We start from the raw sequence: 14,572 nt of genomic DNA on the forward strand, positions 1-14,572 counted from the left end.
TCAGCCACGATATCGCGCGAAACCATGTAGTTCGAACTCACCCTTGTAGATGTAGGACGAGTAAGTCTCCTTGCGGACCTTACGGCGCTTCTTGTCCTTGGACTCGCCGTCGCCAGAGGTCGTCTTGCTGGTCTTCTTCGCCGCCTTCTTCTCCGTGGTCTTGGCAGGCGCCTTAGACGCGGTGGAGGTGGAGGCAGGAGCCTTGCCGGCAGTAGAAGCGGGTTTCGGGGCCATTGCGATTTAGTGGGCGGGTTGGCGAGGAGAGTTGAGTGTTGATAGTGCCGGCAAGGAGTCGGTGGTGGGCGATGGACGAGTAGCGTTGACGAGGTCGAAAGCCAGAGTCCAGCTTATATACGGATCGCCCTTTGTCGTTGTTTGCAGTAGTCACGTGAGATGATATGGGCGCGTCCCGCGCTTGTTGACTCAAATCAACGGCGCAAACTCTAACGTCACGCACGCGTCTTCCCTCTTGCCTTCTCCTATAAAACCCTTCGTCTCCTAGCGTTCCGCCGTTCAACGTCTCTTTGCCCCGTACCACCCCACCCTTGTCTTACCTCTCCACCAACCTCAACCTACACTCAACAATGGTAAGTAATTCGCTTCGCCTGTCCGCGTCGAGGACTTCGAGCTGACTCAGACGCGAACCCTTCTAGTCTGGAAAGGGCAAAGCTGGCAAATCTTCCTCTGGCAAGGCCGGCTCTGGCGACGCCAAGACGCAGTCGCGCTCTGCTCGCGCTGGTCTCCAATTCCCGGTCGGCCGTATTCACCGTCTCTTGAAGAAGGGCAACTATGCCCAGCGCGTCGGTGCTGGTGCTCCTGGTACGTCGACTTCACATCCGTTTATTGAACCAGTGTTTGACTTCGGGTTGCTTAGTCTACCTCGCCGCCGTCCTCGAATACCTTGCCGCCGAGATTCTCGAGCTCGCGGGCAACGCGGCGCGTGACAACAAGAAGCAGCGAATCGTTCCCCGTCACTTGCAACTCGCCATCCGGAACGACGAGGAACTCAACAAGCTTCTCGGCGACGTCGTCATTTCTCAGGGTGGTGTCGTACCCTTCATTCGGCCTGAACTCCTCCCGACAGCGACCAAGAAGGGCGCCAAGGGCGAGTCACAAGAGGTGAGCACCTTTTTGATCCTCCCATAGGTTGTCGAACGCAGAGCTTATCGCCGATTTGCAGGTATAATCTTCTGGTGTCGTGCATCTGTGACGCATCGCGAGTTAGTCGCGTTGTTGACCATCGTTCCTCTTTCTTCGCTTGGCTGTTGTACAGGCTGTATTACCACTGTTTACTCTACTTATCCGATTCATTTTCCGTCTCCGTTCTGCGTTAAGTCGTCTGAGGTGTACTAGACATCTTTCGCGTCTGTCGTCCTGTTCATGGTCGCACTGTTGGTTTCTGCCGAAGTGCTCGATCCAATGCAGGATGCCTGGTGGGCACCCGCCAAGTGTATCCTGGACGCGTCTCCAGCTCACGTCTGACCGTCCAGTGGATAGCGTGTTCACCCTGCCCGGCACATCATGCAAAGATTGTAGTGGATTGATTGGACCGATCGAAGATTGTAGTAAGGCATCGATGCTGACTGATTGTGCTGATAAGATGGTCTTATAGCCGCACTTGCGTTGAGTAGGCGCTCGAATCAAATACGGGTTTTTCTTGTACTTGTACTCAACGTTCAACGCCAACCTCCCATCTTCCACCTCTCATATCTCACTCATCGCAGAACATGGCTCCCGTTGGCACTCTTTACGGCCCGGCATGGCACCCTCTCATTCAACCCGTGCGCTACCGTCTTTCTGTATATGATCGCTAGGCATCAATACCGATTTTCGCACCTCGATAGCTCAAAGCCCTCGCGGCGTATGGCGGCCTCGAGCTTACGGCGCCCGAGTTTGAGTACGGGAAGGACAACAAGACCGTACGTCCTCCCTCGACATCAATAGCGCTGCCCTCATGTTCGCACGCTGATCTCTTCAATTTATTTTGCAACCAGCCCGAGTTCCTCGCGAAGTTCCCCTTGGGCAAGATCCCCGCTTTCGAGGGCGCAGATGGCTTCCAACTTTTTGAGCTCATCGCCATTGCGCGTTACAGTGAGTATCCTGTTCTTCGTCCTTGTACTTGTCCCCTTCTCCGGCGCCGACGAACTAGGGTCGCGAGTTGAAAGTCAACATGATGAGACGTATACATCTTCAGTTATCCCTGTCTTAATAAACATGGTGTCGAGAATACGAAGCTCTGATTCCCTATCACTGCTTTTCCCTTCAGACTGTTCCGTTTTCACGCCCACTCATACTCTTTCACAGTCGCGTCGCAGTCACCCCAGGCGGACCTCATCCTCGGCTCGGATATCGTGACCAAGGCACAGGTCGACCAATGGATCTCCTTCGCCCAGAAGGAGATCCTCGCCCCGCTCATCAATATCCACCAGCTCTGCAGGGGGATCATCAAGCCGTACTACAAGCCCGTAAGCGCCCCGCCCATCCTGCCTAGCAAGTGGCGTAGGCGCTGACGAACGTATGCTTAGCTCCACACGCAACAAGCCGAGGCGCAGTTCCGCGCGCTCGACGTGCTTGAAAAGCACCTCGTCGCACACACCTTCCTCGTCGGCGAGCGCATTACCCTCGCCGACATCATCCTCGCCGGCGCCATCAGCTTCGCCGTCCAGGTGCGTTTTCCCCGTCATGAACACCATAACATTGTCCTAAACGTGGTTTTCTGTAGGTCACCCTCGACCCGCCGGCGCGCGCCAAGTACCCGAGCGTCATCCGCCACTTCGAGACCGTCATCCGCCAATCCCAGTTCGCGCCCATCTTCGGCGAGCCTAAGTACGCGGACAAGCCGCTGGCGTACACCCCTACCAAGACCAAATAGACGATCAACATCAATGGTGTTTGTACATCTCGTCCCTTGCGCGGTGTTGTATGTGCTTTGTGTATCGGTTTTTCTACACCCAATGGAAGAAAGGGAAATGGAACGTTCGGGGCGTGCGGTTGTCAATATGAACGATCCTCGATCGACGGTGGTGTTGAGGATCTTAGAGCCGTGCATGCTCTCAAACAAAATACAGTATCTCATGAAAGTCGACTGTGCTGGTCTATTGGCTACAATTTTTGAACTAATCCACGATGTTACATCCTATTGCTCTACGAAGTGAGGCTCTACGTCGAAGACAGGCTCTGGTTGCTCATGATCTGGCTGAAGAACTGGAGTGCCGCCTGGCCGTACGCCAGGCTCCCGTACTTGTACGCCGGCACCTCGTGGCCGGCCCCGAAGATGCGCACATACGAGAACGTGCCGGCGTTCTTGAACACGCCCGTCCGGACGCCGTTCACGGTGTAGTTCGCGAAGGACTGCTTGGCGAATTCGGATGTGAACCGGGTTTGGAGGTTGTTGACCTGTGGGACGCGCGGATAGAATGATCAGCGCCAGATCTCGTGGTTTCCGAGTGTGTAATAAGGGGCTTACCATGGCCTCGACGCCCATATAGTTAAGGATGTAGTCGGCGTCTCCATCGTAGATGAGCGTGCGCACGCCCGAGTCGATCACCGTCTGCAGGTCGAGGCGGGAGTTGTGCATCCAATCGCCGGTGGAGGCGAAGTTGCTATACACGTCGTCATTGGTCTCCTGCCACGTAGCCTACAGGGCACCGCATCGCATATGAGCATCTCGAATGAAACCGGGCGAATTGAGGATGCGTACATGGGCGCCAATCTTCGTGTGCAACGAGGACGAAGAGAGGTAGGACGTGATGTCGGGAGGGTACGAGTCCGGGTTTTTGGAGAGCACATAGTAAACATCGTAGTTGCCCACGAGCGGTGAGAGGATGTTGTTGTTGCAGTACGATTGCGCGGAGGAGCAGGTCGACGTCGAGCCGGAGTCGTAGCAGGCTTGGATCTGCGATTGCGTCAGCTAAGAATAGGGGATGACCTGGGAACATTCTCAAGTATATGTACCTTATCCTGGCAGCCGTTGGACTTGTAGTACGACGTGTTGGCAGTCTTGATAGTCGACGAGGAGACGAGCGCGTGGTACGGGTTGGAGGAGGCGTAGCTGATGTAACCCGGGTACTGGGATAGAGGATCTAGGAAATCGCATCTTAGCGCTGGGTGCTGCGCCTTATCGTCGAGAAGAGGTGCTTACCGGTCAGACCATCTCCGACTCCGAGGTACTTCAGGTTGATGGGGGTGCCGGTGACGGTCCCGTTCGCAATCGCCTTGTTCTGGTCCAGGAAGTACGCGGCGAAGGTCGGGCCGTAGTGGCCACCGTAGGACTCTGTCCAGATGGCGAACTCGTTCTTGGCGTACTTCGAGAAGCGCGAATCGGAGAAGAAGATCTGAAGGAACTGTTATACGACAAGCATCAGTCTGTCGTCTGAGAAGAGGCGAGACTAGGTGATCACACCTTCCAGACATCGGAAGCGGCTTCTTGAGAGGTGCCGACGGTCGTGTCCCCATAGGAAAAGCCGACACCGATGGGCTGGTCAATGTAGAGCCTGTGCCGGGTGATGAATGAATTCACAGAACAATGTGAATGTGAGCAAAGAACCTACATGTTCGCCTTCTCATTCCAGCTGTACGGGTTGAGCGCGACAGTTTTGGTATCGTTTTGGATGCGACAGGGGCCGTTCTCTTGGAAAAGGCCAATCATGGAAGAAGATCCCGGCTGTGCATTCTCGATGAGACCGACCGAACATGTGTACAGATGGTAAAGTACTTACACCACCATTCAACCAGATAGCGAGCGGCGCGGTGTCGGGATTGGAACGGGCTTCAAAGAACCAAAACCACACGGAGTTCTTCGAGGTAAGGTCGCCGTATCCGGACGCTTGGTATACGCCCTTCGTCGTCTCTGTCATGTACAACACGGTCAGCTCTGCTGAATACGACTTCGGCTGAGGGAATTTGGCCGCACCACAAACTCCAGAATTCTCCACTATCCGCAACGCGCCGGGAGTGTTCGCCTCCGTTGATAGCTTCGCCTTGGTCTTGACCAAGTCAACGCGAGATGCGGACTGAACATGTGAAGGCACACCCCCGAGAACGCCCTCGACGACGGGTATCTGGCCGCCGAGGACAAGCGGCGTTATCGACAACAGAGCAATGGCAACTCGGAGGATCATGGCGTTGGAGAGGATAGCCCAGGGCTTGGACGACGACGACCACCATCGCGATTATATAGCGATGCATTCAGGAGTTCTCGCCGGGTCGGAAGGCGGATGCAGATGGAGAGTGTATATTTGGCACACCCACCGTGCGGTTGGGCGACTGAGGTTGATCCGAGAATCGTCTCGCTCCAGCTGTGTTCCATGCTGATCTCTCTAAGAATAGAGGGAGCACAGTGAGGACGGTATGTCGAAGGCAAGGCGAAGGTTGCCATCGTGGTCGATCAGCGGATGATGGTCGACCGAGCCACCTGCTCTCGTTCTTCTTCCTCGCGGCTTCGTTGTTATCTTCACGTTCTCGGTATCCTTAGCACGCTGTCCACCCAAGTGCCGGCCTCAAGATGGTCATCGTTTCCACCGGCAAAAAGCAGAGAAAAAACCTAGGCAGCGCCGAGGCACCGTGCATTGCTTGCGCCTTCAACGCCAAAGTTGAGCTGTATAGCCTGTATACGACCTTGCGCGATGCGGAATAATGCCAGCTTGGGTATAAAAGGTGATAATCAAATCAAACATACCCACATGCGGCCAGGAGCGACTCTTGGACTGGCGTATCTTCTGCGTTCAAGGTTACCAACGGTGCTACTCATCTCCTTACTTAAGATCCCTCTCTGTCTTGCAGCCTTTGTGATTCGCTCAACGCTCCAAACGGACGCGCTCGTGCGCGTCGCGGGCTTCCATCAGCAATCCAGATTATCCTTGCGGAATAAATAGGATGTGATGTCCCTCATTCACTAAGGTGTTCTCTGAGGGCATTCATCGAAAGTTGGATTGGAGGCCATGATGGTTCGGGGTGCGTCGGTGCAAACTTCGGCAGCTCATGGTGTTGCTGACCAGGTACCCTGCCAGAATCGCCGTTCGACTCACCCACCAAAGCCTTTACCAACGGCCCGCTTCCGACTACTCAGCGCAGCCTTGCGAACTATCCGCCGCTCATATCGCAGGACTCAATCGCGTATGGTCCATCGAGTTGTGGGGCGCAACGACTCAGACGCGACAATTCCGAACGATTCACGGAATCCAGGCAATCTTCCGATTCTCCCTCCTCTTACGCGTAAGCGCTGGGTCAAAGGTGCTCCATGCCATATCTCCCGAAATGCGCGCTTCGGTGTGCGGGCTTTCGTACTCTTTCCTGGTCCTCAGCAACCTCCGACCAGTTCGGGATGGTCGAGCAACGATCCTCTTGCGCGTAGGGGGCACCGCTGCAACGGCGTGGCGCGCTCCTCTCGCACGTCGTCGGCCCATAGCCGCGAACGGTGGCTCAATCCAGCAATTCCACGTCCCAAAACGACCATGCCCGTCCGGCACCGACGTTTACCTTCCTTCCGGGCGGCCCGCCGCGGGCCGCGCTCAAACCTTTGCCCCGATATGTTCGCTGGAACCGCCCGCTGCACAGTACAGGCCTCCAAACATGTCTCCGATTATTCTTGCTGCTTCCTTGCACTGCAATGCGTATTTCGAGCAGAGTAGCGACTCGGAGGTCTGTTCTATCAACCCGTCCCCGAGCCTGGACGGAGATACATGGGCATGGCTGTGCTCAAGATCAAGCGGGGAAACCAATCTTGAGGGCCGTCGCAGGACAGCGCGGGCGGTCAATACTTGTGCAGGGCTCCGTCGGGGCAGTTGTTCCGTGGCGACGGCGGGCTGGTGTTCGTGTATCTCAGCGATGTGGGTGCCTCTCATGTGCCTGCAAAGGTCGGGGCCCGATGGCACCTACCATTTGGCGTGGGTGACCCTTGCGCGCGTCGGTGGTGCACCCGGGTAGCGCGGGATTATTGGAGAAAACAAAACGGATGGATATCACCGCCCCTCAAAACTTCTTTGATTTGGGGGCGTATCGTTGCTGGTTCTTTCATGATGGATATCCAACTCAGAAGGAGATCGAGAACGCCGCGCTGCGCGTTGAAGACGCAAAATTTCTTCGTGTCCAACATCTGGGCACGGGGCTGCACGGACCGGATCCCGTTTTAGGACATCGCCCAATTGCTGATTCGCTCGCAGGGCTGTTGCGGAAGGTGGAGCGTTGTGGTCGACTTCCACCTTCGTTTCTAGATGCCCTTGGATGGAGTTTGAGTCGCCTTCCCTCGGCGTCAGTCGTATGTGCACTCCAAATTCGACGGTGCAATCATCTGGTTTGATTGCGGCGTAGCAGCATTCTGAGATTCGCAAGACGCCTAAATTTCCATCCCGGACACTTGCCCGTTGTTTCATAGGCTCGCGATATCGCTCATGGGACGAAAAAGCGGCAGCGAAGTCTCTTCCGCCGACGCCATTGCATTTGACTTTCCCATGAATCGGATGCGTACGTACACCCATCGCTTTGCAGAATCTCTGGTGCTCCACAATCAACGGGCAACGCTATTTTTCATCCCCACATGATGACATATCCTTCCTTCGTGCCTGAAGGAGTATTGCGGGCAGAGTTTCACTCGTCATCCCTCAACGTCACCCGCATCCCTCTGAAAATTGACGATGCGACTATCATTGCCCTTTCCCTTTCGCTTGTTGCGAATCTGCGCCGTTCCAGAACCGACTCCGGGCGTTTGCTTGGGAATATGCAGCAATTGGTCTCTTATCGCCGTCCGCCTTCCTTTTATGAGGTCCGATCAACGACGTTCCGCCCTCCCGCCCTTCCGCCATGTCCTTTGGCGGTCGAGGTTGCGGTACGGACGGCTCCGTCACCACCGCCGTCTTACCGTCCCTATGGAACAGATGCGTGGGCTGTCGTAGCCGGATATCCTCTGTGCTCTACAGCCTACGGGCGCAGGCATCCGTGCGACGTTACCGCCCGCACCCTTGTAATGATGGTATCGCCATTCTCTGCGAACCTCAGCAATCTATCGCTGTCCTCGCCCTGTGGGGCATACTCCAACTCAGATACCTGTTGATCAACTGTCAGTCGCATCACATGCGGGCTTCGAGTGGCTGCGTGGCATGGTGGGGCATATGGACGACGCTACTACCGATGTGTTGGAAGTCCTCGTGACCGACCGCGAAAGCGAGCTCCAGAATGAACATTCTTCCAAGAACGATCTCGAGCGTCAAAACGGGCTGTACGTACGGTTCGACACCGCAGATTGTGGCCAAGCAACGATTGATCGATGCATTGTACGGAATCTCAAGGCTGCGATATTGTGTTGCTGGCGTGGAGCTTGTTCCCGTTTCGGTGCGACGATCTGGGCCTTCGTCCAATCCGACTCCCTAACGTTCAATTCTCGTTCCTGCCTATACAGGTGGCTCCGCTCCTTGTGTGATGGGTAATGGCAACTGTTCTGCGCATGCCATCATCATTGTACAGTGACTATCTCCATGTACGGGAGCGACTCTCCCGCTCCTATGGAGCGCAGATGTGGATAAACTCATACAGCGGCCGAACAGCATAAGGTTTCCGCCCGACAACGAACGAGCAGGTGCCACATAAATCATCATTATACGACCTTTTCTGTGCCACGATGCTCACGATACCGGGCTTAGCGGAGAACTGGTGCAGTGCCCCTTCGGACTCCGCGAAGGCGCCGGACCCAGCGACACACCGGTTTCCAGCTTCGACCGACCTCAAACACTACGTCCGGGCCTCCGGCCCGTACACCATCGTGACGTCGTGAGTCGACATGCAAGCTTTACGATGCGAGGTTCTTGATAGAAGCGTTCGCCGTATGTTCGCAAGTTCGCCATCTTTCTACGTTGGAGTCTAGGAACCACTGGGAAGCGTGCTATGCTGCTTGTTGGTACTTCCCACCTGCGACCGCTGGTGACCCGTAGCAAGTACGTATACCGCCGATGAGCACGGGTAGTACTGCCGTGCGCGCAGAAAATCCCTTTCCCAACAGCCCGCGCAATAGGTATTGCACACAGCATTATCCGACGGGACGATGAGTCTGGAGCGCAGTCAGAGTCGGCACGGATTACCGGAACGCGCACGTCCCCATCGCAGTCGATGATACACATTACACATTTCCTTGGTTTTAGGATCCACATAATGACTAAATGGATCGGCGACCAGACCTTCCATTCTGGCAATCTCTGGGATCTCGGTGATGCTGGTCGGACCTCCCCTGTGGTAACTGCTCCGCCACCCGTGGTGACGGAGAAGGGGGGAACTTGCGTGACTGGTCCAGTTTCATCGGCTATGCTGGACTATGTTTGGGATGTGCGATGAATTCTCCACACGCGCTGGGCGGGTATCTCACAAAGACGTTCGTGGAGAATCAATATGGTCGGCGCAGCATCCCATAAAAAGGGACCAGCAGTGGCGAATGACGACAAAGTCATCACTGCTACTTCGACTCCTCGGCACCTCCTCCAATACTCGACACCTCTACTACATTACCATCTACACCCTATCGGAATGGTTGCACCGCACACTTCTACATCGTCCAAAGCAATGCCGTCGTACATCGTACTCCCCGACCTCCCAGCGCACTGCCCTTTCGAGGTTCGCCTCAATCCTCACATGGAAACCGCCGGCCGTGAATCAGAGGATTGGGTCGTCGATGGAGGCAACCTCGGCGCCAAACACGCCGCCAAGCTTCGCGGCGTCAAAGCACGCCTGCTCACTGCTGGTTGCTACCCTGATGCGGACTTCGACGAGTTCCGCCTGTGCTGTGATGTCATGAACTGGCTAGTGCGCAGCAAATCTTTCTCATACGATCCATGATTGTGCCGCTGACGCTCGTTGTGGAATCGTCATTATAGTTCCATTACGACAATCTCACCGACGATATGGACCAAGCTGGAGCCCGCAATGCGGGAGACATAGTAATGGACACTATGCTTCATCCAGACACATACATATCCGATTCTCGCATCGGCAAGCTGACCAGGAGGTACGGCCAAACCATCATCACATGCCATGCTATTTTACTGAGATTGATCCGCAGCTTCTGGCTACGATTCCTCAAGATCGCATCTCCTGGCGCGCAGAAACGTGAGAACTTCACAAGCTGCAAGTGCCTAACCTGATCAGGAATTCTTCAACTCTAGGTTTCATTGACACGACTCGCTCATTCCTTGCGGCTATCGAGCAAGAAGCGCGTGACCGGAGGGCCGGTGTCATCCCCGATCTCGAGTCGTACATCCAACAACGGAGGCATACCGGCGGCGTGCTGCCGTGTTTCATTTTAGCAGAATACGCCAGTCACCTCACCCTCCCAGATGAAGTCGTGGAGCATCCTGTTCTCAAGAATATGGCCGACGCCTCCAACGACTTCGTATGCTGGTCCAACGTAAGCATCTACACTTTCAAACGCTGCATAGCATTCTCACATCGTTGTATTCGAATAGGATCTATTCTCTTACAATGTCGAGCAAGCCAGAGGCGATACCCACAACATCGTCATCGTCGTCATGAGGGTGAGCATATGACGAGCTCTCAAAGCTCTGAGCAGACGTTGACAATGCAACAGGAGCAGAACCTCGACCTCCAGTCCGCTATCGACGTCGTTGGGGAGATGTGCAAATCCACAATCGACCGTTTCCTTGAGAACCAGGCGCTCCTGCCGTCGTGGGGCCCGGAAATAGACGCTCAGCTGGTCCCATACGTAGCGTGCATGGCTGATTGGATCGGCGGCAGCTTGAACTGGTCCTACGAGAGCGACCGCTACATGGGCGGCAAATCCGAAGAGGTCAAAAGGACTCGCATTGTCCAACTGTTGCCTAAGAAGGTCTGAATGGTGGACGCGGGCCTTACGAATCGATGCTATAGAACGGAGTACTGCCTGAGTATATATCATTATCCTTGGATTGCTACAATATTTTGAACTGTATCGTATGAGCTTGGAGTAGACCAATTTAATAGCCGCGTCATCGTTCCTCTCATGCATTCCATGTGGTAAACACTCGTGCTTGATTCTTGCAGATCAATACTCGTATGTGGTGTGTTTTCTCCAATCAGCCGTGCGTATTGACGTGCGGTGCGGCAACCAGTTGTTCCGCTATTGGGACCGCGCCGGAAATATACCTACCTACCTACCTACCCATAACTATTGCAGACTTTCAGGGCGAATACGATGCACCAGCAGTGTGATCAACGAGCAACCGGAAGCAGAGCAGAGCTTCGAATCCCAGGCTGTGAAAACTATCGGACATTCGAGTACAAGTCAAGAAATGTTGATTTGTGCAAGTCTGAACCATAAAGGACGACAATGATCATCCCGGGGTCACAAATGATTTCATGGTCAAATCCAGCTTACTACAAAAGTGCGAAGAGAACTCACGACCGCGTGTTGAGTATACAGCCTCAGGCAAGTACATGATGCGAGAGATGGTGGTACCAGACATCCTGAGCAGAGGGCCGTAAGAAGACCAGAAGGGTATTGAATGGCCGGTCTGGGAGCGGGCGGAAACGAAGCCCCGCCTCTTGCGCCATCTCGAGTCTTTCGGGGAGTGCGCGCAGCCCGATTTGGGCAACGGAAGGACCCGGAGGCGCGGCGGTAGGTAGGCAATGCTGTGCGGCGTGCTCCATCCGTGCGCATGCGCATCGTCTCTGGCAGTCCCAACGAGCTAAGCATGCGCTGGCCGGCAACGTTCATCCGGATGCAAGGTCGTTCGGGACGCTGAAGTCAACAGGATTCGAACCAAAAACTTCCGTATCTCCATCTACCATCGGGCTTGCGATCAACATTCGCGTCATATCTTGCTAGTACAGTCGTGTTCGATGGCCTTTCTTCCGTACATGCGTTCACTCCCATTGATCCGTCTAAGACCACCACTCTGCCCTGCTTGTGGCGTACTTAACTCGGTCATTCGCACTTTCCGAAACATCGAGTTATGTGCTACACTCCGGCTCGCCGCGCTTTGTAGCACTTTGCCGGTGCTGCGCTTGGATTACGACGACGTCGATGCAACACGTCGTGTAGCGGGTATCTGACGTAGAGAGGACGATACGAGGACTCTCGGGCAAGTACAAAACCACGACCATGTTCAACTGAAAGTTCCAACATCAAATGGCTTCGAACCTACTGGACGTAGGGGCCGGCGGAGAGACCGCACAAACGCTCTACTTCGTCTCCTTTGCGCCTTCGATTCTGACTAGTGACATCGTGGAACAATCCGGAGACGATTGGGCGAAGAGATTTCGCGTGACGACCGACGACTCCCAAAGTCCCCAGTTGACGACGATATACGACCTTCGCCGCGGAGAAGAACAGGTTCTAGCGCGCATTGAATGGCAGGGACACCCTGTCGTCGAAATTCGGGACATCCTTGGCAGGCAGTCTGCTCGTAGCTGGCTCGGACTAGTGCCAGATAGAAGGTACGAATGCAACATCAGGTTGTGCATGAACATGCATTGACCCTCGAACCTTCCAGTGCAAGGAATATGGAGGCTTCCGGGATCAAATACATTTGGGCTCCTTATCTGGATGATATCTGCGTACGCCGATGTTTCAGAGCTTTGTTGACACTTTCCTCAACCTGATCCATAACAGCTGTATCTTCCAGATGAGAACTTCACCCGTATCGTCGCGCGTGCGACGAAGAAAGCGGATATGGCCGTATTGCAACTCAGCAGAGACGCCATCGAGCTCAAGCTTCAGGAAATTGCAATCCTGGCGGTAATCTTGCTGCTAAGCGGGAGAAACATCGACTGATGATAGCAGAATTCGAGATCGGGGCCGGGCCCCGTTTCATTTCGGCGAGAAATGAGCACCCTGGGAGGCGCGTTGCGACCATGTCGCTCTCGTAACGATCTGCTTGTCTAGTGATAGCTGTTCCTGGTGTACAACGCTCGGTGCTTGTCCAAGCCATTGCTAGATCCGCTGATGGCAAGGGTTCTCCGCGTGACTCACCAACACTTCAAGAATGATGTCCAGAAGGTCGGTACGAAGACCTCTGCCAATGGTCGTTCACATGCATCGAGTGCCTCAAGAACAAATTCCAGCAAGCTCGTGGTCATCTAGCATATCATAGGATCCCCTACGTGATCAACATGAACCACTTCCGAGCCCGCCGCTCCTTAGTATAGCGGATGTGCCGTCTATTGTGAGTCCTGATGTCATCCCTCGAGAAGCACCGCGAGGCACCGCCACTAAGGGGTGCGGCTTCCATGGCCGTTCCCGAACGCTAATCGGAATGTCGGGGAACCGGAGCCGCCTTCTACTCTGACCACCATCACCGTTCAAGCAGATGGTCCTGCCTTCCACGACTCCGGGTTTTAGCGCCTGCATTGGGTCTTGCGCCGCTCAAGCCCCTGCCCACCGTTTGATTTGACGCCTCTCGTTTTACCCGGGACGGGCTTCACCCTCGTTTGGCTATGCGCGGGGCTCACTGCCCTGTCACTACCACTGTTCTCTCATGTGTCGTGTCGTATCGGCGGGCGGGCGTCTGTGAGACTCACGATAGGTGATTCGATGCCGCGTTTTCTCCTTTCGTGCGCCTGTCTCCGGCGGCTGGTTCGGTGTCTGGCGTCAGCTGCAGGCGGAAATCTCTGGCCGTGCCGGGTCCTCTAAACAATATTGAAAGATGAGGAGTACAAAAGGTGGGAGGAGTCGATCGGTGTGAGCAGCGCAAACGTACCTCAAGTTGATCGACATGGACGCACTCGTCTCAGCACTCGGAGGAGAAGGTGGACGGACCCTGCATTTCATTAACCTGTCTTCGACCATTTTGGACTGCGAAATCGTCGAGCAAGGATGGGGTGGGCCATCTACGAGCTATAGGATCCATACGGATACGGGCTCTTCGACGGCACAGACGTCGGTAGTCGCGACTCACGGCGGTAATCCCACCATGATAGCGAGGGTCGACTGGTCGTATACTCCCTACGTCGAGATACGCGAACATCTTGGACGAACCCCCGCCCGAGATTGGCTTGTTCTGTCTGGAGATCGAAGGTAGGGCCCCTTCCTGAACGATACGCAGACACGAGCTAACATTTCTGCGAATGTTCAGTGCTAGACGCGTTCACGTAAATCGCGTGCGTTACGACTGGGCACCTCTCATGAACGATCTTTGCGTGAGTGCGAGGTCCGATAGCCTTCAGCGTCGTTAATGATAGATTTTCTAGTTGTACGTTCCGGATCCGATATCTCCTCGGATCATCGCTCGTTGCGTAAAGACGCGACAGAGCGTCACGCTTCACCTCAGCAAGGAAGCTGTCGACCTGTGCTTGGTCGAGACGTCGATCGTCGCCGTTGTGTTGATGCTCAGCGGCAAGAACATCGACTGAGACCGGCACCCTACCCAAAGCGCGGTCGCAGGGCTCCTGGATCGGTCCTGGACTCTGCGCACTTGCTCGGACTCTCACTCCAAAAGACTCGCGCGGATGATCAGTATTACGATAATTAGGTTATTTCATTGTTATGGATTGTAGAGCATGATACCATTGCTGTCGGTTATTTTGTATTCGTTGTGCTTTCCAATTCGTAAATAAACTTTTGCTGAAGCATGCTAGTAACCCTAACCCATTGCCTCAA

General features: G+C 54.7%; 6 protein-coding genes across 6 annotated transcripts; 5 read left to right on the forward strand and 1 right to left on the reverse strand.

Annotated features, from left to right (window-relative positions):
- Positions 1–481: 481 nt before the first annotated feature.
- PUNSTDRAFT_87937 (uncharacterized protein) lies at positions 482–1,317 on the forward strand. The gene is made up of 4 exons (XM_007384584.1): positions 482–587; positions 654–819; positions 875–1,119; positions 1,181–1,317. The coding sequence occupies exons 1-4, from the start codon at positions 585–587 to the stop codon at positions 1,184–1,186; spliced, it is 420 nt and encodes a 139-aa protein (XP_007384646.1). The 5' UTR covers positions 482–584; the 3' UTR covers positions 1,187–1,317.
- A 527-nt stretch (positions 1,318–1,844) lies between these two features.
- On the forward strand, positions 1,845–2,872 carry PUNSTDRAFT_68439 (uncharacterized protein; the record flags this gene model as incomplete). The annotated part of the gene is made up of 5 exons (XM_007384585.1): positions 1,845–1,919; positions 1,995–2,091; positions 2,305–2,465; positions 2,526–2,666; positions 2,723–2,872. Coding segments are annotated over 5 exons (624 nt in total), but the record flags the coding sequence as incomplete, so codon positions are not given.
- Positions 2,873–3,159: 287 nt separating this feature from the next.
- Positions 3,160–5,120, reverse strand: PUNSTDRAFT_68434 (serine carboxypeptidase; the record flags this gene model as incomplete). Its single annotated transcript, XM_007384384.1, has 9 exons — positions 3,160–3,396; positions 3,467–3,637; positions 3,701–3,895; positions 3,955–4,082; positions 4,142–4,343; positions 4,403–4,493; positions 4,551–4,663; positions 4,719–4,849; positions 4,913–5,120. The coding sequence occupies 9 exons, from the start codon at positions 5,118–5,120 to the stop codon at positions 3,160–3,162; spliced, it is 1,476 nt and encodes a 491-aa protein (XP_007384446.1).
- A 4,423-nt stretch (positions 5,121–9,543) lies between these two features.
- On the forward strand, positions 9,544–10,828 carry PUNSTDRAFT_69007 (terpenoid synthase; the record flags this gene model as incomplete). Its single annotated transcript, XM_007384385.1, has 6 exons — positions 9,544–9,783; positions 9,855–9,985; positions 10,040–10,086; positions 10,143–10,384; positions 10,443–10,511; positions 10,565–10,828. 6 exons carry the CDS (start codon positions 9,544–9,546, stop codon positions 10,826–10,828), a joined length of 993 nt encoding a protein of 330 aa, XP_007384447.1.
- Positions 10,829–12,103: 1,275 nt separating this feature from the next.
- Positions 12,104–12,576, forward strand: PUNSTDRAFT_68489 (uncharacterized protein; the record flags this gene model as incomplete). Its single annotated transcript, XM_007384386.1, has 2 exons — positions 12,104–12,411; positions 12,474–12,576. The coding sequence occupies 2 exons, from the start codon at positions 12,104–12,106 to the stop codon at positions 12,574–12,576; spliced, it is 411 nt and encodes a 136-aa protein (XP_007384448.1).
- Positions 12,577–13,688: 1,112 nt separating this feature from the next.
- Positions 13,689–14,325, forward strand: PUNSTDRAFT_134876 (uncharacterized protein; the record flags this gene model as incomplete). The annotated part of the gene is made up of 3 exons (XM_007384387.1): positions 13,689–13,990; positions 14,049–14,112; positions 14,164–14,325. 3 exons carry the CDS (start codon positions 13,689–13,691, stop codon positions 14,323–14,325), a joined length of 528 nt encoding a protein of 175 aa, XP_007384449.1.
- Positions 14,326–14,572: the final 247 nt, after the last annotated feature.

Source organism: Punctularia strigosozonata, assembly GCF_000264995.1.
Source record: "Punctularia strigosozonata HHB-11173 SS5 unplaced genomic scaffold PUNSTscaffold_7, whole genome shotgun sequence".
NCBI classification, from domain to species: Eukaryota; Fungi; Basidiomycota; class Agaricomycetes; order Corticiales; family Punctulariaceae; genus Punctularia; species Punctularia strigosozonata.